This window comes from Agelaius tricolor, unplaced genomic scaffold (genome assembly GCF_023055355.1).
Source record: "Agelaius tricolor isolate 1412-34295 unplaced genomic scaffold, bAgeTri1.0.p SCAF_27, whole genome shotgun sequence".
Taxonomy (NCBI): Eukaryota; Metazoa; Chordata; class Aves; order Passeriformes; family Icteridae; genus Agelaius; species Agelaius tricolor.
This window is the reverse complement of record NW_027269287.1, coordinates 6,231,735-6,253,930: the sequence shown is the minus strand read 5'-3', so window position 1 is coordinate 6,253,930 and position 22,196 is coordinate 6,231,735. Positions and strand designations below refer to the sequence as shown.

Genomic DNA, 22,196 nt, shown 5'->3' with positions numbered 1-22,196 from the left:
TGGTTAATGGTGGTGTCTGTAAGCAAGCATTTACCTCGATGGCAACAAAAACTCCTTTCCACTGGTAGAGAGTAGAAAACACAGATGGAGGTGAACGCAACAGGACACCATACAGGTTTTTTTCCAATTCAAAGAAACACCAGCTAGCTGCTGACTCTTCCACAAAGCTTTGCACGACAGACAGAACACTGATACTATCCCCTGCAATACAGTATAAGAAAAAAGTATTTATCTTTTCGGTCTTTTACAACACCATTTTCATTATTTATTTGTGAAAACCAAATCTAGTATCGGAAATCACAGAAGATTCTGAGTTTAAATGGACCAACAAGGACTATCAACTCCAGCTCTTAAGTGAGTGGCTCATACAATGGTCAAACCCACAATCTTGACATTTTTAGCACCATGCTCTAGATGCCTAATCTATATTGTTTCTAAATAGTTGGTATAAGTGCATGTAAATGCATGGACATGATATAGCACTGAGGTTGTACTGAGTTAAATAATAAATTAATTTCTCATATATTACTATTACATATGGAGGATGCATAGGCAAATTGAGTGTGATTCAGAGTGACTCAGTTTGGAATTTAGGTAGTGAGAAAATTAACTAGATAAGAAGAAATAAAAAAGTGACAAAGAAACTAAAAATGTGTTTATCCTCATTTTCTCTCTCATCACAAGTAGTAGTCATGGCAATAATATTCTTAAATGGCCTAGTCATTCAACACTTAGAGAAAATAGTGTATTTTATATTATTTAGAAAAATCCAGAATTACAAGTAGTAAAGAATAGATGTATAAATCAAAGGTCTTGTGAAAATATATAAGCAACAGGAAGAGCAACACAGATTGTTGAAACAATGGCAGCAATGGCTGATGACAAACTGACTCTTAAGCAGCCAAGATCTTTTATCTAATGAATTTTGATATCATAGGAATATTATAAGTGAATTTTCATTCCAAAGTTATATCTCCTGTATGTTTGGTTACTCTGTAGCTATCTTTACTCTGAAAACAGCAACAGATGCTCTTGATAAAGTGAACGTACTGATGCCAAATGCAGTATCCGACAATGTCTCCCACTCAACACTCACAGATACGTTGAGCCCATTACTCCGTGAAACTTTCAAATAAACCGTAGTGTTTGCTTCTTCAACTGTGAAGATACTTGTCCTAAATTTGAGAATTGTGAAATAAATTTTAAGATGCATTATTTTTATAGTACAAAAATAGGATTCTTACTGTACATTTTCAGCACAGAATATGCAATAAAAAGAAAATACTGGGTTTGCTCTGTGGTGGACAAATACTAATTAAGGTTGCCCAATGTTTCTTCACACAAGACTTTGACAAAATCATGGGAAATTCAAAAAAATCTTAAACCAGCCTGAAATCTAACACACAACTGTATGGGTGAAGCTGAATGATTTCTGAAAACATCATTCCGTATCATTGACTAATATAATCATAGAATGGTTTGGGTTGAAAAGAACCTTAAAGATCATCTTGTTCCAGCCCTCCTGCCATAAGCAGGGACATCCTCCCCTAGACCAGATTGCTCAGAGCTCCATTGAACCTGACCTTGAACACCTACAGGGATATGGCATCCACGGCTTCTCTTGCCAGTGCCTCACCACCCTCACAGTAAAGAATTTCTTCCTGATATTTAATCTAAACCTACTGTCTCTCAGTTTTAAGCCATTCCCTCTTGTCACTACATGCCCTTGCCAAAAGTCCCTCTCCAGCTTTCAGATAGGCTTCCTTTAGGCACTAGAAGGCTGCAATTGGGTCAGCACAAAGCTGCCTCTTCTCATAGCTGAACTATCCCAATTCTCTCAGCATTCCTCAGAGCACAGGTGCTCCATCCCTCTGATGAACTGAGTGGCCTCCTCTGGTCTTGCTCCAACAGCTCCATGTCCTTCCTGTGCTGAGGACCCCAGAGCTGGAGGCAGCTCTGCAGGTGGGGTCTCACCAGAGTGGGGCAGAGGGGCAGAATCCCCTCCCTCCAAAACTGCCCACAGGGATTTGGATGCAGCCCAGGATGCATTTGGCTTTCTGGGCTGCAAGTGCCCATGGCTGGCTCATGTCCAGCCCCTCACCATGTCCTTCAGAGCAGGGCAGCTCTCGATCTGTTCATCCCCCAGCCCGTACTGGGGGTTGCTCTGACCCAGGTGCAGCACTTTGCACTTGATCTTGTTAAACCTCATGAGATTCCCAAGGGCCACTTCTTGAGCTTGTCCAAGTAAGATTAGCTCATTTGGTTCTGAAAAAACAGCCCTGAGTGAGAGTGTATCTTACACAGCCTTAAATAAATAGGTAAATTTATAGGTAAATCAGAAAATTTCTGATTCCTGAGACACTGGTTTATGGTTTGGAATTTCTAATATTGATTACTGCTAGTGAAATATTTGGGGAATAATGAAGTACTCTTTCAAGGAAAAATGCACAGAAAAATCAACATTTCTAATGGTGAATAGTCCATTTTAAGAGCTTTTCTGCTCTTCTGTATAGCAGTAATGATATTTGACAAATAGTGTCATTTTTAAAATCAGAAAGTTTAAAACTGGATTCCTAATTTTTTTATTAAAGGGAAACTATCTCTATGAATATGAAAAAAAACTTCCTTTTAATTGAATCAGGGTTCAGTACCTATTTGTAACTGGGTAGATGCTGAAAAGCCCCAGTGGAGCCTGGTTCTGTAATATTGTAATCATAGTTTGCACTCTGGTGCCTAGTCTGGCTCCTCCAGTTGGATTGAACAAGGTGACAATAAAGTGCTCATCCAATTCTGGTTCTTCATCCAGGATTGCAGAAATATGCAGTGTCTGACAAGAAACAAGCATAGAAAGCTGCTGAGACTTGACAGCTAATAATGATAATGTTATTCAAGCCATGCTGCTGTTTTTGTTCTTTCTCTGTACAGCTCTGGAGTGCAGGGCAGTACCACAGCAGTTCGTGAACTGGAGAAGGCAGGAATAAGGCCTGGATAGTTCAGGCTGGGGTTCAAAAGTAATCCCCCTGCTGACTTCCATTAGTGCAACATTAGCACGAGCATATCCACGTTCTTTTTATTTTTCCCCTTCTCCTCTTTACTCTTATAATAAGATACTCTGAAGTGTAACAGGTTTTGATCCTTTTTTCTTACTTTTGTTTTGTACTTATTCTACACATTCCTTGATAACATAGTCCCCGTACAGCTACCTGATCACAGCTCAATCAAGGTAGGTTTACTTTACTTTAGTTGTCAACTGAACTATCTCATGGGCAACAGGGTAGTTACATTTCTGGTAACTACCTGGGGATAAAGAAGGAAAAAAAGGCAACAGAGAAATATTTGAAATACTCTCTTCTTGGTGTTTTGTTCCCTCTACTGCACCATGGTGGATAAGAATAGGATTGTCTCAAGGGGGTCTCAAATCAGCAGAGAACTCTCTAGAAAGAAATAGATGTTTTCACTGTCATCTTCCCAATTACCCAAAGAGGTGAAAGTTACAGTAGTACACGTAGCTTTGCCTTAAAAAAATTATTTAGTAATAACAGGTCTGGAATTAAAATAGAGCTTACAACATTTTAGATCTCTATTTACTTCTTCAATAAACCATATTTAAAGACTCTATTGAGAAATCTTAACCCCCCTACTTCTCACAGATCTGCTAAACTGGCCATCACTGAGTTGTCAAATGCATTTTAGGTTCAGAAACTGAAAACCAGTGTTTTCAGAAAGATTTGTTTCAGATCCTACTCCCCTAAATATAATGTACTAACCTGTTATTGACACACTGAAGATAGCGCATTTTCTAGCTGAAATTCTTGTGGGGACAGTTTAGAAGAAGTGGGATTAATACTGCCAGAAAAATAAGTAATTTTAAATTTCTAAAACTCTGAAAGCTATTCACCTTTTGCCTCTGCTGCAGCATACTCTTTTCAGTTCAGGCCACATAAAGGAATAGTATTTTTAATTCCACTGTGATTATTTACAGTACAAAATTATGACTGCATGTCAAAGTTTATCTTTCAGTTACATGCTAAACACATATGAATAAATGGTCCTATACACACATCATACTATATACCCATTATATTGTTTTCAGTTTATCTGAACTATTACAGAGAGAGAAATATCTAGAGAAAAGCATATTTAATTTTTCTGCACTCCCACTAGCTCAGTTTATTCAGAGAATTAAGGAAAACATAAGAAAAAAATTAATACATGAAAAACCACAAACATTGCTGAAATGTTTCAAATAATTTTTTAAAAAGCCTTCTTCACTTTTTGTGTTATAACTACCATATTACCTTAAATCTGACTCCCTCTTCCAGCACAATGTATCCTTGAGAAGGGGCCAAATCCACTGATGGCTCTGAAGAATTAATTTCACTTACAAGATACTGAACAGACACTGTTCCAAATATTCCCTGAGGAGGTTCTCTAATAATATTTAATACTGCAACACTTTCCATCAGATGGAGAGCTGTTTGCTCTCTTAGGAAGAAGTGATCACTGTTATTGAATGACAAAATTCCATGTCCATCATCATTGGCAAATATAGTAATTGTGGCTGTTGAAAAATAAATAATAGAAATATGTTTTAATTAAAATAATAAAATATAATTGTACACAAATAAATAAATATATACACAAATCTACTCTTTCTTTAATATAATTATATTGCTTTTATGTCCTGATACTACTTAGCAGAATATGTAAGTATTTTGCTTTATCTAGGAAGATTTCTAGAAAGGAAGAATCTAGGCTCTCTTATTAAAACATCCAGTTTTTGCATTTTCTGATTCCTTATTTTACATATTATTTTGTTAGTTTTACAATTTTCACAGTGATGTTTAAGAATTTCCAAATGAGATTAATAATTTACCATAGGAGTACACTGGTACTCCTAAAACTTTCTAAAACATGATTATTCAGAAGAATGAAATTAAAGAGATACAATTCTGAAGAATGAGAACATCAAAACTAAGTTTTACCTGTTGTGTTTTCCCCTAATTCCAGGCCAAATGAGGGATTTGTTAGAATTAACTGGAACTTCTCAACACCTTCAGGAATATCATCATCGCAAATCACAACAACAACAGATTTATTCCTTTCTCCATCAGCAAAAAAAAGAGTCTAGCATTGAAACACAGAAAGCATTGAATATTCATTAGCTGATAATGCACACAGAAATTTTAAACTAAGGTTAAGCAGAATTGCCTTAAATAAGGAGGAAAGAAGAGGCAAGAAGAGTAATTTCTATGTCAATTTTTATAATAATTTTATAAATTGACTGAAAAAGAAGCAAAACAGTTAAATAGTTTAGCACATCATAGAGTGAGGACAAACAAGAGCAATTCACTTTGAAAGTTGTTTTGCAAAAAATATTAAAACTTACATGATATCTTATATTCTCTTTCTAAGCAAATTGCATATGAAATAGATGTTTCAAAGTTTAAAATGTGTCTTATATTTAAAAATGCTTTAGTACTAAAAAAGAAAGAAAGAGTAAAATAAGATGACTAAATCTATCTCTATTCAGATGATCAGAGCAACTGAAAGAAGTTGAGAAATATAGCTGTACTAGTGACCATTCTGCAGAATAAATAAGATTATGTTCTTTTCAAGAAGTTGAAGAAACAAAAACTACTAGAGTTAAAATTTGCTTCTTACCCTTGAAATCACATTAAAATCCAAACCCAGTTGTGCCTCCAAATTTTGGGCATAAAAAAACACAGACACATTTCCATAAGATCCTTTGTTTCGGTATGCCATTATGGTCAGATTCCCATGAGTTTCATTAACTGCAAAACTAAAACAAAAACCAAGACAAATTCTCAGTGCTCACTGAGCATGCTCTTTTAATAAGATGGTAGATAGATAATTTTTATATTTTCACTTAAAATCATCCCCTCTACCTTTTAAGAAAAAGTGCCTGTTTCAGCAAAGCCACTTGTCTAATGAAACCATTATACCTTTTTTTTCCTATCAAAATGGACTTGAACTAGGTTAAGCCTGTCTATGAGCATGGATGCCTTTTCCTAGCTCCTGGAAATCAGCGAAAAAGATCTGGGAGATGTCAATGTGCGTGCTTACACGGATGCAGAGGCTGGGGCACTGGATGGAGACTTGAGGGAGTGATGGAAGTCCACAATACCAAGGGACAATAGTGAAAATAAATACATGGTAGCATGAGATTTCTGAGTAAACATGCTGCAAATGTTGGGTTTCTTGTGTGGGCATTATCTTTTTGTGGGCACTATCTATTCAGTCCCACTGAACTGAATAATATGTAGTCAGCTCAAAGATCTTTTCCTAACGTTAATAGGAGGTCTCACTGTTAACAGAAAATGAAAATAGTTGGGCAACACTAATCATTAACTCCCATAGGGAGTTCTTCAAGGTGACAAGACTTACTTGGTATTTTCCCATTCAACTACTCCGCTTACTCCATCATTAGCATCAATAATAATTTGAGAAGCTAAACCTTCTACATCTAAAAGGGAAAACAGAAAGACAAGTATGTAAGAACCACAGAGTTAATTTTCATTATTTTCAAGAATAACAGAAAGCTTTTCTTTATATCTTTACTTATTTTGTAGAAGAAAAAAATAATTTTCCATTTCCAAAATGTAGAGGAGAAAAGGCAGTGAACAGGATACTTGGAAAGGCTTCAAGAAAATCTGTCCTTAGTAGCTTACTATTAGAACTGCAACACAGGGCCTTCAATTACCACCATTTTGTTCAATATATGAAGAAAAAAAAAAAAAAAGAAAAAAAATTGAAGAAAACTCATGGCATGGAAAAAGTAGAAAATTACAAAAGCAAGATTTTCATCAAGTCTTAATTCATTGTGTGTTTTTCTTATGATGATATTTAATGTTTTGCATACAGTGCCATTCTGAATATTGGAGGAAAAATGAGTAAAAAAGAATAATAAATGATCCAGTATATCATCTCATAATAATATTTTAGTGGCTGATAACAAATCTTAATGGCACACACCACAGATTTTGCTATAAAAAAGAATTATTAATTTCCTTTTAGTTAATGTATTGTAAGATTCTATTACCATATAAAAACACATGTTTATTCATAATAACTTTGCAAGATTATTGCATGTATTGCCCTGTGAAAATACTGAATAATAGATTAATGCTGGCAATTTCCACTAATTTCACAGACCAGAACTTGACAGTCAGAACTTGATTCTTCTGAGAAAATAATGCCTTATTTTGTTTAAACAGCATCACATGAATATCTCAATTTACTTCAATTAAATGTTAATAAAAATTAAAAAGAAATTAAGATTGACAATTCCTACAAAACAAATTGACTCCACTAAATCTGTAGTAAATATACTATTTTTAGATCCATCTGAGAGATTTCTATTAAATCAGATAAAACTTAATAAAAGTAAATGATCACTGCCTTGAATCCAAATCTAACACTATGAGACAATGACAAACATGAATAGCAGCTGCAACACCTCTATACAGATAGCAGAAAGGTTTAGAAATTCATAGGGATTACAGTGCATATAGACCCTTCAGATTCCTAACTGGTGTTTTCCCTCATCATGTCATAGTCTGATCAACTCACTCAAGACCTATAATACTTCACTTTCAACATCAGACCTCTAATTTCACATCTGGCATCTCTCCTCTCTCCTGATGACCTCCTGCCATTTTACCCTATCTTAATTCTTTCTTCTATCCATTAAGTTTATTCATTTTTCTTTCATCATTTTCAAGTTTTGAACATTTTCCCTTTTCTTAATTCCTTGCACTTTTGTATTAGAGTTGGGCCTTTTCTTCCACCTGTGCTAGATGATGGAATGGAGTGAGAGCAGCATGAAGAACACAGAACTGTCCTTTATGTTTCCTGCTTCTGCTCCATATCCAGAAAGTCTCAGATCAGAAATAAAGGTCACTTAAGTATCATGTGCAGGACACCCATCACTTTTGATATTAGACACCTAGAATTATATCAAAGGTTTTCTACGGAGAACAGGATTGCTAAATCCTAAAAAAATGCACTGAATCAACAAGGATTTGAATTCTCAATCATAACAAAGAAAATACACAAAAAGGGAAAACAAGATTAGAAAATAGTCTGATAACAGAAGTAATTGTGACATTTTAAAATGAGGACAAAATTTTGCCTCATATTATCTGATCATCATAAGTACATCAGAGTCAAATGGTCATACTCAGACTGCTAACCACTTATGGCAGAAGGTAAGATTATATGTCGCTCAGAACAATTTAAATCAGGAAATCCTTCATACTTTTATGTTACTCTTTCTGTGTTTTAAATTTTAGACTCAACAATCAGAGCTCAGTCTATACAGCAGCAATCAGTCTTGCAAGTTACCTTTCAGTCTGTAACGAATTAATTCTGTCACTTCAATACGCATGCAAAGAAAGGGAAAAAGTCATAGAAGATGTTAGAAATAATCAGCATAATTAGTTACTGGTGTCACAGGATAACCCAACTGTCTTTAAAGCCAATGGCAGCTGTGCTACTGAGTTAGGCAGCAGAATGAGGAACTCAATAAGCAAGCAATTAATGAAGTTCTGTGGAAGAGTAGGAACACAGTAGATCATGACTCCTAAAAGTAAATCTGATAAAAAGTAATAAAAAGATACTTTTGAAACAGTGAGTAAAGGAACTTGAAGGAATTCTTTGTACATATTTGTTTCTGTCATTTACAGAAATTAAAATCACATTAACACAGTGCCAACACAACTTTTGAGATAACTGTGTTCTCTAACTAGTAATTACTAAATAACTCCTCTGTGAAAATTGTCTTATAATTTTTACAGGGCTTTAAAAAATAGTGTAATAATGACTATGTTTGATGTTCTACAATGTTTCTTGCAGAATACCTTGTCTCATTTTGGCTTATTTGGGAAGTGGCAAGTGGAAGAATGATATGCCAGAGTAATATAATGTGCATTCAACAGATATAAAAATAAAATTAATCATAATGATTTGTAAGTTGTTTTACCCAGCCTAGGTGGGGAGGAAGTTGAATGGTTCATGATAAGTTCCACTGAAGTTAAATTAACCAAGAAGAATTCTTGTACTTCTGGTACATCATCCTACAAAACACAAATCCAGTATATTCTCTTTTCATTTTCTTTAAGAAACAATCACAGAATTTGTCAAAAAATAACACACTAGAAGTCTCTAACCTTATAGCAAATTAGAATTAATTTATGTTTCCAATTTCCTGGAACATTTTTACATAAAATGTAAATTATGAAGTAAAACATTACATTTAATGGAAAATACTGTGGTGACACTGAACTAGATATGAATAGATATCTGCTCCATTCTGCAGGCACAAATGGCAATTACTGATAAAATAAGAGCCAGTAGCAAGAAATGAATGACACTGATCTGAATATCAGAAAATAAAGTCATTATGAGAGAGTTAAATTTCACTTAACTATAAGTAGCACTCTTCTGTTATTATCTGTCCTTCTGTGATTTTATCATTAAAGAACAAAGCAGTCTTTCTAAATTACCATAAAATCAATAGCTTCAAATAATACAGCATACAAGATTCAGGTTCCAAAATATTCCTTTTCAATTGTCATACCAATAAGTATAGAGTGAAAGGATATAGAATTTACCTCTAGAATAGTAACATTTATGGCAGCTGATGTTTCTCCTTCTTTCAAAACCACTGAGTCAGAAACAGCTACATAATCAGCTCCTGGTTCAGCCAAGGTCCCCTCTGTCTGATTACTTAAGGAGACCAATCCTGGAACTGTGGCATATGTAACATTGATAGCACCTGTTTAAAACGTGACAAAAAAATCCCCACTTTTTTTCAATTCTTATGAAATGTTCACTAGAATAGACAAAGAAAATAGACCAAATGCTCATTGAAGAAATGGAAAGCCTAACTACAAACCAGGGGATTAAAATACTAATCTGAAACCAATGGGACTTATTTCTTTCAGTCCAACCTTTAATAATTTGTCTTAGATTACAGGACTCAGAAGGCATTAGGACCCAATGTATTCATCTATTTGAGGTGCTGTGAACTGCAAATATTACATTACATCTAATGTATTAGATGTGGGACATCTAATGTATTATTAATACCAGGTTTGGTGTCAAGGGAAGTAGAGTGTTTCAGGAACGACTGATGTCTAAGAAAGGCTCTAAGGAGAGTTCTGAATTTAGTTTCCTTCCCAAATAGACTGACAAAGATATTTATGGAGAATAAAAATTACAGGACACATTGATTAATTTTACTAGAGGGAAAGCTAGACTTTTTTTTTAATTATTACAAAGCCACATCTCACGAATCTGCCACAGTAAGTCAAGTTGCAAATTTAAAGAGAGTGATCCTGGAGATAAAATGAAAAATGAAATTCAAAGTTAGTCTGTATGAAATAAAACATAAGATATAATAGAATCTTCATTTTAATAAATAAATATGGAGTTCAATTGAGAGATTTTACATTTACAATGGAAAATTAGAATTTATTAATATTTTCTTAAGTAGCATTTGAAAGGTAATTTACATACTGATTGACATTATAAAAGAAATGGGAAAAAAAGAAATGATATTTAAATTCCTCTGCAAATCTGTAGTGTGCCCAGATCTTGAATGTTTGTTTCAACTGATCACTTCACCTCAAAACAAAGAAAACAAAAATAAGAGAGATTTTAACAGAGGTCTAAATATAGCCTAAAATGTGAATAGAAAATGATTATGTATGCTATCTCTCAATGGAAGTCAAAATATTCAGGAAAAAAACCAAAAAATAAATTTAGGCACACATTGCATTATTGAAGTTAGTACCACTTAATTTGATTTTAAAAGGAAAATTGAAGTAAAAAGAAATACAGAATTCTTAGGAGAGGCATAAATTGAACTCAGAGGTGACAGTGCAATTTTTTCCTAAGCTGTCAGATTCTGGAAGTTTATAGAGGAGATGTTGTAGGAATGATAATTCCATACAAGCTCCTTTTCTCATGTTTTTTTTATTTCTTCTGGACAGACAATTCAACACAGATTTGCTGGACATAAAAATACAACCCTAACAACCAACTAGCTATGGCACAGCTCCCAGACTTCCCTTGCTGTGGAATTAAAGTTTATGGCTTCAGTTTTAACTAAAACTTAGTTTTCAAGCCGGCAGTAAAGAGCCCAGAAGTTCTGAAAACACAGTTGTATCCAAGGTTTTCCAGAATTTCTAGCCTCTCTGTCATGGCTTTCATATGTCTAATGATTTTGAAAACAAAATATAATTTCTCTTGGAGATGTTATACAAACCTAGAGATCCAAATTCTCTGTTAATAAAAAGTTGAACTGTTTTGTTTTCCTCTGGAAGTAAAACCACCCTGGATGGAGAAGCAAAATTTAGTATTCCATGTGGTTCATCACTAGCTTCTACTGTCAGAACAGCTTCATATCCTTGACTATCCAAAACAGCAGCACCAGAAGGAGAAACACCTGCAAAAGAATCAATGGACTACAGTTAGTTGTCTTAGGTAAATCAAGTTTTGTCTTACATTACTACTATTTTTATTTACAAATGACAGTCAGTAACACTGCAAATTAAATCAAACCAAACACATTATATGCTCAATGAATTTTATGGATTGTGTGGAATGTAATTGCATTCTTAATTCTTATATGTAATTGCATTCTTTAACAAGCACAGGAACATTCAATCACAACAAAAATTGTATACATAAAAAGTATAGAGTTCAAGACTGTATTAAGAAATGAGAAATCTGAAGAAACAGTGGACTTCCCTAAACTACTTCTGTTGTAAAAGGAAAGAGAAAAATTTTTTAGGAATTCATTATAATTCCTAAATTCCATCATAATTCATTTATTAAGTTAAAATTGTATTCAATTTCTCAATCATTCTATCAAGAAATTACTGTAAGTGTTGCCTTGATGAATAACTGTATGAATTGATACTTATACTGAAGGATTACAAGAGTAAACAAAATATTAAGGTAAGTTGGCAAGGCACCTATCAGCAACACCATCCATGTCAAGTTAGTTTGGTGTTTACACACTTATTCCAGTTTAACAAAGGATATTTCAGAATGGATGTGGTTTCATGCTTCTTTTCTCATTATAATTTCAATGAAAGAGTAAAATATTCTGACCTCCTCTAATTCAGAGACAGATCAGAAGACAGCTTGAAGATTGTTTAAAAAGATTAAAAATATCCATTTATTTTATGACATCTGTAGCATATGTATACATTAATACACAAGAAGAATCAAGCCTGTTTCAATAAAACATGAACAAATTTTGCATAGCTTGCAACATTTTCAATATTCATAGTCCTACACTTCCAAAATGGTTTAATAAACACAAAGTTATTACACTACTAAATGGCAATTTTAGATACAGCAGATATAGCGGTCTGTACTTCTGCATTACCTTCTGTTTTGATGTTGTATAGGATGATCTGGTATTCTTCTTTTTCTTCCGGAATACGGTCATCCAGCAAGTGGACATATAATGTTGTATTCAATATTCCCTATAAATGTTATTGATAAACTGATTAGTCATTAGTGTACAGAGTACAAGTAATATCACTCTATCATATGCATTTTGAGCAATACCTTTAAGAAATGCCAAGTTAAATACTGAAAACGATAAACTCCCGGCTGTTTAATCATATCAAAACAAGGAAGACTGCTTTAAAAGCATACTTGTTTTGTCAGCTCACTTCAAATTACAATATTCTCTTTTAGCCATTAGATTTTCTTATGGACTCACCTCAGGAAAAAAGAGAATTCCAGAACAGTATTCAAAATTTTGTTCTATGTTATGTCCAACTATCTTCCACTCAACAGTAACATTTCCCAGTCCTGGGGCAGTTCTTACAACATGGAATTGCAGTTGTTCTCCTAGGAACAAATGACAAAATGCAATATTTTGGGATTTCTTCTTCTACAATTCAACTATTAAAATGAAAACAAAAAAATTAATCACAGTTAAACTATTTTTTATGTAAAACCTTAATATTTTTAATAGTGAGCTTCCCAGTAGTTATGTACTACTTTTTTTTTTTTAAGTGAAACAAAACCCTCACAAATCTGAACTCTTTCCTCATAGGTTTTTATGAATTTAGTTCATTCTCAGAAAGAACTATCAAAATATAAAAAACCTGGTACATATGCATAACTGCTATCAAAACATGGACAAAAGAAGAGCAGTATCTGTTTGTGAACTACACATGGAATAAATGCCCTACACACAGCTTTAACACAGTTTTCTACAGCAGCTAAGTGGCAAGGAATAGACATGTTCCTAATATCTTGTGTAGTAGTGTCTTGTGACTTCAAATAATGCATGTGTAAAAATGCTTGCAGCTACCCGGAAGTTCCATTTATGTGAGTTAGAATTTACAAATGTTACCAGTTTCTGGATGTTAGAAAACATCCAGAAAAAAAAAACAATTAATAATTTTAAAAGGGCAGTATTTAGAAGCAAAACATTAATGTTTGCTAATTTTAAAATTATTTTAATAATTTATTATAATTTCATAAATAATAAGTATCAAATGAAAACAAGCATCACTAAGAAGTAATTATGGTATTTTTTACACATTTATAATATTTCAATGGTCACTTAGAGAGTGAACTCTTCAAAAAGTTTTGAAAAATTAAGAAAATTTATATTATCATAAAGTATGAAATATCTATATACATTTATACAAAATAAATATTTGGCATAAAATTAAATATTTTAAATATGTGCATGTAAAATCACATATTATATAAATATGAAATTGATCAGCAGGTGACATTACTAAAATTATGCAATATGCAATATATTTCCCTTAGAGGAGAGACTTTTATTTATAATACATAAGTGTATTGCATCTGTATGACAACAGCATTTTCCCAGTTCACAGGATGGAAGTTTGCCAGTATATAAGTGTGGAATTCGTTTTCAAGGACATGCAATATTGAGGAGCTTGGAAATAATCATGTAAGCTTAGGTCCATCCTCAATTGACTGAAAATTGTTTTCTTAGTATTGCAATAAATTGATATGATTTTTTTTTGCTGTTGCAGAACTAGGAATAATTCCATCTTTTAGTTTGTGTTATGTACACACTTAAAAGCTATACCCTATTGAGAAACATTGAGATTCATCTGTGAAAGGGAAAGAGAAGATGTGGTGTTAGGTTATGTTCTCAGTCCATGGCATACAGAATTGAGCAGCATAGCTACTCTCACAGATAGTGTAACTCAAAGAACACCAAATTATTATACTGCAGGACAGTATTGTATATCTAAAAGAGGCAGAAAAAAATTGATCACTTTCTGGACATGTTCTCTGTTTGGTAAGGAAATATTTGAGAGATGCCAATATATTGGCTATGAATGAGATAGATATGAACAACAAACTTCAAAAGACCTTAAGAAACTGAAAAATAAAATTGCAAAGAAGTAAAATAAAAATTCTATATGCCAATTTTCCAATATATAGCATCAGTATGTTATCAGTCTCATTATTTCAAACTTCATTTAAACCTTATTTTAAGTTGTCTAACACTAGTTCTAAGAGAACAAAGGAATTCAAAATTTATTGACATCACAAGAATTCTGCTTCTACAGTCAGATATCTGAGGACAGACTGACAATTTACCGGTTCCCCTAAGGCTAATTTTTCATATCATTTAACACTGCCCTGAAATCTGTTTATCCTATTTGAGAATTTTGCGCATCCATTATATACAAATACCTATTTGACAGAAAATAATTACTTTAGTATCATCACAGAACATACGATATATACAAAGGTCATTTCAGTGTAACATTATGTAATACAACAAATTTTCACTGATGACTGTAAAATACTTCAAGGTACAGAACCTTGATACACTGTAATCCAAGCACCAAGAAGAAACCCAAAGTACAATTTGTCTCAATTAAAGACTCTCCAGTACTTAGCTACTGACTCATGCAAAGCTCAGCCAGCTTTACCAAAATCTTTGTTATTCCTATCCAGTTAGAAATACTAACATAAATACAAATTTATCTCTGATGATTGAAAGTATTATTAGGTTATTTCCCTATTTTGTCTTAGGGTTTTTTTTTTTAATATTTTACAATTTTAAATTTTTCCTTAGATTTCTGCCTTTATCAAGGAGAAGAGGACCTAATCAATTCTCTTGTTCCTTATTTTAAGCTATTGCAGTGTGTTTTCATCCAATTGAGTCACAGCCATACAAATGTCGCCTGTTCTGCCTGTACTTAAATGCTGCCACTGCCCTCAATATGGTGATTGTGTGAACTGAATATATGCAGGTAACACCAAGACAGCCATGATCCACCATTGAAGTGTGAAGAAAAGATTTATTCCATTACGTAACTTTCAAAACAGAGACACCAATACTGCTAAACTTATCTTATATTACCAGGGCAAAAAGTACCCAGGCCTGAGCACTGTATTACATATCAAAAGGCCTGACAATGCACAAATCCCTCACCAGGCTGTGGTTCACCACTCCTCTTAACTCCCTTCCCCGCTTACAGAGAGGTCCAAGTCTATGGGAAAGGCTTTTAAGACTTTAACAACATCCTGTTATCTTCTGTGAGAATAATCCATTTCTTTTCAGTTGACAGCCAACAATCCAGAGTGAACACAAATACCTGAATTTTCTCACACTGAGTATTTTCTACGTATCTCCCATCTGTAGGGTTGGTCTTTAAGTAAAAACAATTCTAAAATGAAATTATTTTTCTTTCCTCACCAATCTTCAGTTTTTCAAATCTTTCCTCCCCACAGGGATAAATAATATGAACAGCTTGAAAAAAAGACTGAGTTGCTTAACAGAAACTGTTCAATAATATAATAAATATAAAAGATAACACTATTTTGATTTATGCTTGATGTTTTCATAAGAAAAAACTTGATAATGAAAATGAAGTAAAAACACTGAAATCATATGAAGGCCTTAGCTCATTCCTTTTTTTAATCAAAGTGAACTAGTTTGTCTGTTTTTTCTTGCTATAATGCAGTGCAATGCATTGTTTTTCACAAGCTAAAGGAATTGCAATCAGTTATAGCACTATATACATACTATACATAGCAGAGTATTTCAGCTCCAGATAAAATCATTCAGCTTCAGCATGCTATGACAAATATTTAACCAGTGGAAAGTGTATAACATTTTCATAACTTTGGGGAATGAGATGGTTTGAATTAATTCCCTGGGCTCATTAACAGCTGTTCTTAGACTGCGAGAATGTAGCTGGCTTGTCAGGCAGATCAGAACCACTAATGTGGAGTAATAAAGGTTGGAAACTGGGCACAATAGAATTAACACAAACTGTATCTAAACAAAACCCAAAAGCTTATGGTGTCCTTTCTTTATAGGAAAAAAACAGACCATGTCCTTTTGAGGTAGACTATTTTTTCCAACAAAAAATTCAGTGCATACATTCTTGGACAACAAATTTCTGTTAGTTTTCTCTACCCATCAGTTTACACATCATAAAAATTTGAGATTGCAATACACTGATATGCCAGCAAGGGATAACAAGAGCAGTCACATTATTATTATTATTACTGTCCTATGCAGAACTGTACCAACTCTAGGTATGTTCTCTTAAAACACTGATAGACACTAGATATCTGACTATTATCAGTGTCAAAAGTCATGACTGAGTGATAACATCAAGATTATCACACTCCTAAAATGAGCTGCTATAAAAATGCAAAGAGAAACTTTAGAAAGATGGAAGATTTTTTCCTATTTTATTTCTGTGGGAATATCTTCTAGATAATTAAAAGCTAATTTTAAGCCAGAGATATATAATATTTGCTTAAGATTAGCAATTGTTATGTATAAGGGGGTTTATATATAGTTCTGGAACATGGTATAAATGAATGAGAAATGCTAAAAGGAGTTAGAAATGCAATGCCAATAGAAGCAAGGCATAATCTTCAGAAAAAGGAAGGGAAAGAACAAATGGTGAAATATGGGTTTGGAAATAGTCTATTCATCTTTTCCATAGATTTCATTTAAGTACTATCTATGTTTGCAAGAATTAAAAATCCAAAGAACTGTGTGCTAAGTATGTGGTTATTCTCTGTTTGCTGGCATTCTCTGAACAGTGATACAATCACATAATGGTTATCAACAGAAAGCACAGAAATGGAAGCTGATGTTAATCAAAATGGTTGTGGTCACACACAGAACCCACCTTCATGACCAATAACAGACCTTCCAGCTGTCTGGAAGCTAATGATTCCTGCCACATTGTCATTTGCCAGGATAACCACTGTGACAGTGCTGAAACTGGGCAGAATCCTACTCCCTCCCTCAGTATGCACCAGGCTGATTATGATGCTTTCCTTGTCCTCTGGCTCTGGATCATCTAAAATGGTCAGTGTGACCATCTTTTTTGTTTCACCTAAAAGTAGAAGAACATACACATATTTATATGTTCACATGAAAATCACCTTTAAAAAGATACAAGCATCCACTCTAGTAGTAAATACTTAACTAATATTAAAAAAGACATGAAGAATCTTTATTTATTTACCTTCCAGAAGTTAGTGAATGTCGTTATGAAAATTTATTCAGTTACTAATGAAATGTTACACTAGGCAATATAATTTAAAAATTATTAAATATACTCTGTAGAAATTAACAATATCTGCATAATTTCTGAATGCCTAGAATTCTTATTTGCTTTCTAAATTCCCTGGCTTTCAAATTTTAATTAGAAAAGGGGAATATAATTCTTGTAAAAAAATTACCAAGTGAATACATTTTTCTGATGTCACATACAGACATATGTACATGAAATTTGACTATATATTTACTGGACCAGGAAATGCATTAAAGTGGCCTGTCATTGTATAAGTTATATGTCTTCTGGAATATCAAAGAATGACAATGTAAGCAGCAAACACAATCAATTACCAGTCTCTATAATACATTACAATTTGCAACAGAATCCTATTGGTCATTGTATGTTCCTAACTTGTACTAATTATCAATTTACCCCTTACATTTTTTTTGTTATACTGCCTTTCAAAGTATTTTGAAAATAGATTTAGTAAACTTATTAACACTAATATAATTACATGTCAGTTTCCAAATCACTCCTGGCAACCCTTCATTTAAGTTCAGATTATTTAGCAAACTAAATGAACACTCAAATCTTAAATACACTCCCATAGATTGTTTTCAAAACAATTTCTTGGTTATCTCAGACTTTGAAAATAGAAAATACATCCGTCATGTTGCACAGTGCTTAAATAATGCCTGACACAGACGTTTCTTATTTGCAATTTTTTAACTATCCTGTTATGTTACGAAATCAATACAATCTCAGAATCTAAAAAGATATCTCATCAAAAAATAGTATTGTATTGAGAAGATAAGAACAAAAGATCACTTAGGTCTGATTTGCATTTTCATAATTTTTGATACAACACCTATTTCAGCAATATTATTCCTTATTTATTTAGTAAAAATGTTATCTTTATAATGCATACTGCAATATTTCTTTAAAAAATTTAAAAAAATACTTAAATATTTGTACTTTTCATCCTTTTTTTTTTTTAGTCTTCGTGGTCGTTGTGTGTTTGTTTTGTGTTTTCTTTAATTTTAGACAAGAGAAGTTAATGCTGAACCTAGCCTTACCTTCAGCAAACACCAGAATCTCACCAACACCCACAAAATCCAAGTTTGGGGTAGCAGTTCCACCAACAACACGCCATTCCACTGCCACCTGTCCCAGGCTGCCTTCTGTCCTGTCTATCATAAGCTGCACGCTGGCCTGAGGACATTCTTCTACTTCAATATATAGACCTTTCTCTGTTGCATTGGGACTTACACTATAGATCTTAAATACTCCAAAGGCATCCCCATTCATCATTATAGTAACTGTGGAAGTATTTGGCTGTCCAATAGTTGGTTGATTTTTTAAGTTGGCTGAGATGTTAAATAGTTCAACTTTCAACAGGGATACAGTGAATTTTTCATCCAGTTCTGGCAGGCTGTCAGGGAATATGGTAACTGTGAGATTTGCAAACTCTTCTCCTTCCTGCATGGTCGCCCACTGTCCTGTGATAGATTCGTAATCACTACCAGCAATGGCTTGTGTGCTAAACAGAATGGATGTACTGCTGATGTTTTTCCTGTAGGTCCATAATCCTGACATGTTAGTTAATGGCCCGATCTCTGTTGTCAGCCAGAGGCAGAGAGGAATCTCAAAGGCACTGGAAAATGTAAAGGCTGAACACGCTTGTTCTTTTAGGCACTGAGTTGCACAGGCATACAGTGGGTCACTTGCTGCTGACACATTCACTCTGGTCTTGGATGGCTGGTCAGGAATTCCTTGTACAGGAGACTTGTAATAGGCCAGTATATCCTCACCTTGCTCAATGGCAAGAGCTACAATGTCAGTCTCAGAAGTGCTGTAAAATATTTGCAGTTGACCAAACCTTCCCCCACTAAAAGACATTAAAATAAAAATATTATGTTAGCTGATGAAGCATGTCTAATATTTTGTATGTTACTGGGTTAAGAATAAAATTACTAAAATCAACTAATGACTTCTGAATTGCTGAAAAGTTACAAATAGCTAATTAAAGCGACTTCCCTTGAAGCTAGTACTACCAAGTGAGTAGCTGGGTTTTTTGGAGAGCAAGTTTTAGTGTTTATAGCTTGGGTAGCAGTCTATTAAGCATGCATGTTTGCAAACATTTGTTTCTGGAGTTAACTTAGTCTTCCTAGGACTGTCAAGGAAGAAAAAACCTTTGTTGTCTAGCATTGTTATCATTCCTCTGAGGCATCCTCAGGATACCATATTCACATGAAAGACCTGTTCTGCTTTTCATTTTGTCTTCCATCACACAACATTTGATCCATTTTGTCCTCCAGTTCACATCACAGGAACAGGCAGGTTTGCAGCTTTAAATAGTTTGTCAATTTAATAGGCAAAATAAAACTTCAAGTACATAGTGTACACTGTGTTTACACTACACATTTATTACATTTGTACTTTATATACATTTCTAACAAGCAGACATCTAGTTCAAAATCAATGTATCTGAAATAAAAACTGGCAGAACAAGAAATTGATGCAAATACCTATACAAGGGTGTGACATTTAAAATTATTGCAGAAAAATACTCAACAAAAAACAAACCAAACCAAAACAACAGCAACAACAACAACAAAAAAGAGATTCAAAATCAGCCAATATTATACAGACCTTCTCCTGACTGATATATTTGCAAGTAAATTTCTTTCTAGTGGCTCCTGAATTTGATATGAGGATTGATGAAAGAAAACTGTGCCATAAGGATTATCATTGGCAGGTATAACAATATTTGCCACGCCATCTAATCCGATAGCACCACCGTTGGAGGCCTGAATTAATTCAATATGGATGATCTCAAAAAGAAAAAGAAGAAGAAAAAAATAATGCAGCTAAATAATTTTTGCCATTTCTAAAAATTATCACAAGCAAAATAAAATCTTAACTTGTTGCAGCTTCCTGCCATAACATTTCTTGCTTTGATCTGCACACATTTCTTACACAAGTTAAAACTCTAATACTCTTCAAGAGAGACATAACTGCTCTACTTACTTCTTCTACTTCTGGAACATCATCAGCCAGGATTTCCAACAGCAACATCTGAATGGCTTCCCCAGGGGCAAAAGTAATATTACCCATGGCAACTTGCAAGTCCTCATCAGCAGGATGCCCATTAATGGTAGCAGCCCACTGAACAGTAACGTTACCCAGTGTCCCAGCATTGCGGATTATTGGCAGATTTATGGTTACTGATCCAAATTCAGGCTCCTCCACAGTGAATTCAGTATTCTGAAAAACTGACATACACCATAGGGAAATGTAGTGCATTAACAATAAAATTGAAAGTAAATATATCCGTTTCTGAAGTACAGAGTTTTATTTTACTTGCTTGCATTTACTTGCACAGGTAAATCCCCTTTAATCATGTTTAAACCTAAAAGCAGACTTTCAATACTTATGTTTTTATCTGCACAGAAAATTAGCATGAAAATTAAGCCCTCATCCAAAAAGTCTATTCCAATACACCTATTGTTTGTGGCTAAACATGAACTATTTCTAAGGTCTTAGAATATAACTTCATAGTTATTCCCAGCAAAGAAACTCTTTACCAGATTTCATGTCACTTATTAAAGAAATAAATTATAACTATTTAACATGGAATATGTTAAGTAGAAATCGCTGTTTTTTAGAATCACAGAATGGGTCATGTTGGAAGGGACCACTGTAGATCATCCAATTCAAGCTCCCTGCTCAAGAAGGGTTATCCCAGAGCACACAGCACAGGAATGTGTCCAGACATTTCTTAGATGTTTCCACTAAAGGAGATTCCACAACCTCTCTGGGCAACCTGTTCCAGTGCACCACTACCTTCGCAGTAAAGAAGGTCTGCCTCATGTTCAGGTGAACTTCCTGGGCATCAGTTTCTGCCTGTTGCCTCTTGTTTTACTGCTTGGTGCCAACAATCAGAGCCTCCAAGAGGCTCAACGCTTCTGTTATAATAAAGCCCCATTACTCCTTTTATTACATATTTTAATTCAGTTCATCTTATCTTTTCCTTTACTCTCTATACCCACATTTCAACTTCTGAATGTTTTTATTCAGCTGCCAAGTTGCAGCTCCCCCACAAACCCCCAGAAAAAAAAATGTTAACGGAAGAAAGAAAGAAAATATGTACTCCTTTACCAAAGGATCCAAATGGGTCATCAGAAGCCTCAATAGTTATGACTGCCCTCGTCAAAGATCCAAGCAAGGCTCCTCCTGTTGTTTGGTTCAGCAGCTGAACATAAAATGACTCCTCAAGTTCGGGATTGATATCATTAATTATATAAATTGGCACAGCTTTACTTGTTTCCCCTTCTAGTAAGACAACATCTGATGAAGCTACACTGTAGTCCTCACCTAGATTTGTAGATGAAAAAAATCAAAAATAATAAAACACAGATAATATCAATGCTTTATGGTTCAGTGTGGTGAACATTATCATAAATACCCATTTTCTCTTTGCTTATACATGCATTACTCTGTGTTTTATAGCGTCTTTTCCTTTATCTTTAGACCCAAAACAATTATTTATTTATTTATTTATTTATTTTTATTTATTTACTTATGTCCTGTTGCCTTTTAGATGTCTGG

At 33.9% G+C, this 22,196-nt stretch overlaps 1 protein-coding gene across 9 annotated transcripts in view; it reads right to left on the bottom strand.

The window, feature by feature from the left end:
• ADGRV1 (adhesion G protein-coupled receptor V1) overlaps positions 1-22,196 on the bottom strand; it is a 288,663-nt gene that overhangs the window by 195,794 nt on the left and 70,673 nt on the right. For all 9 annotated transcript variants that reach the window (XR_011682574.1, XM_071448717.1, XM_071448721.1 and 6 more), the window contains 17 exons: positions 21,747-21,962; positions 20,616-20,860; positions 20,238-20,419; positions 18,662-19,473; positions 17,211-17,420; positions 12,767-12,897; positions 12,425-12,524; positions 11,294-11,473; positions 9,636-9,799; positions 9,005-9,098; positions 6,409-6,487; positions 5,665-5,803; positions 4,986-5,127; positions 4,299-4,561; positions 2,652-2,827; positions 1,051-1,175; positions 35-201 (listed from right to left, as the gene is read on the bottom strand). Coding sequence is in view for 8 of the 9 variants with exons in the window: in XM_071448717.1 (XP_071304818.1) it covers positions 35-201; positions 1,051-1,175; positions 2,652-2,827; positions 4,299-4,561; positions 4,986-5,127; positions 5,665-5,803; positions 6,409-6,487; positions 9,005-9,098; positions 9,636-9,799; positions 11,294-11,473; positions 12,425-12,524; positions 12,767-12,897; positions 17,211-17,420; positions 18,662-19,473; positions 20,238-20,419; positions 20,616-20,860; positions 21,747-21,962 (3,425 nt within the window). In the remaining variant the exon portion in view is untranslated. The remainder of the gene's footprint in view (positions 1-34; positions 202-1,050; positions 1,176-2,651; positions 2,828-4,298; positions 4,562-4,985; positions 5,128-5,664; positions 5,804-6,408; positions 6,488-9,004; positions 9,099-9,635; positions 9,800-11,293; positions 11,474-12,424; positions 12,525-12,766; positions 12,898-17,210; positions 17,421-18,661; positions 19,474-20,237; positions 20,420-20,615; positions 20,861-21,746; positions 21,963-22,196) is intronic.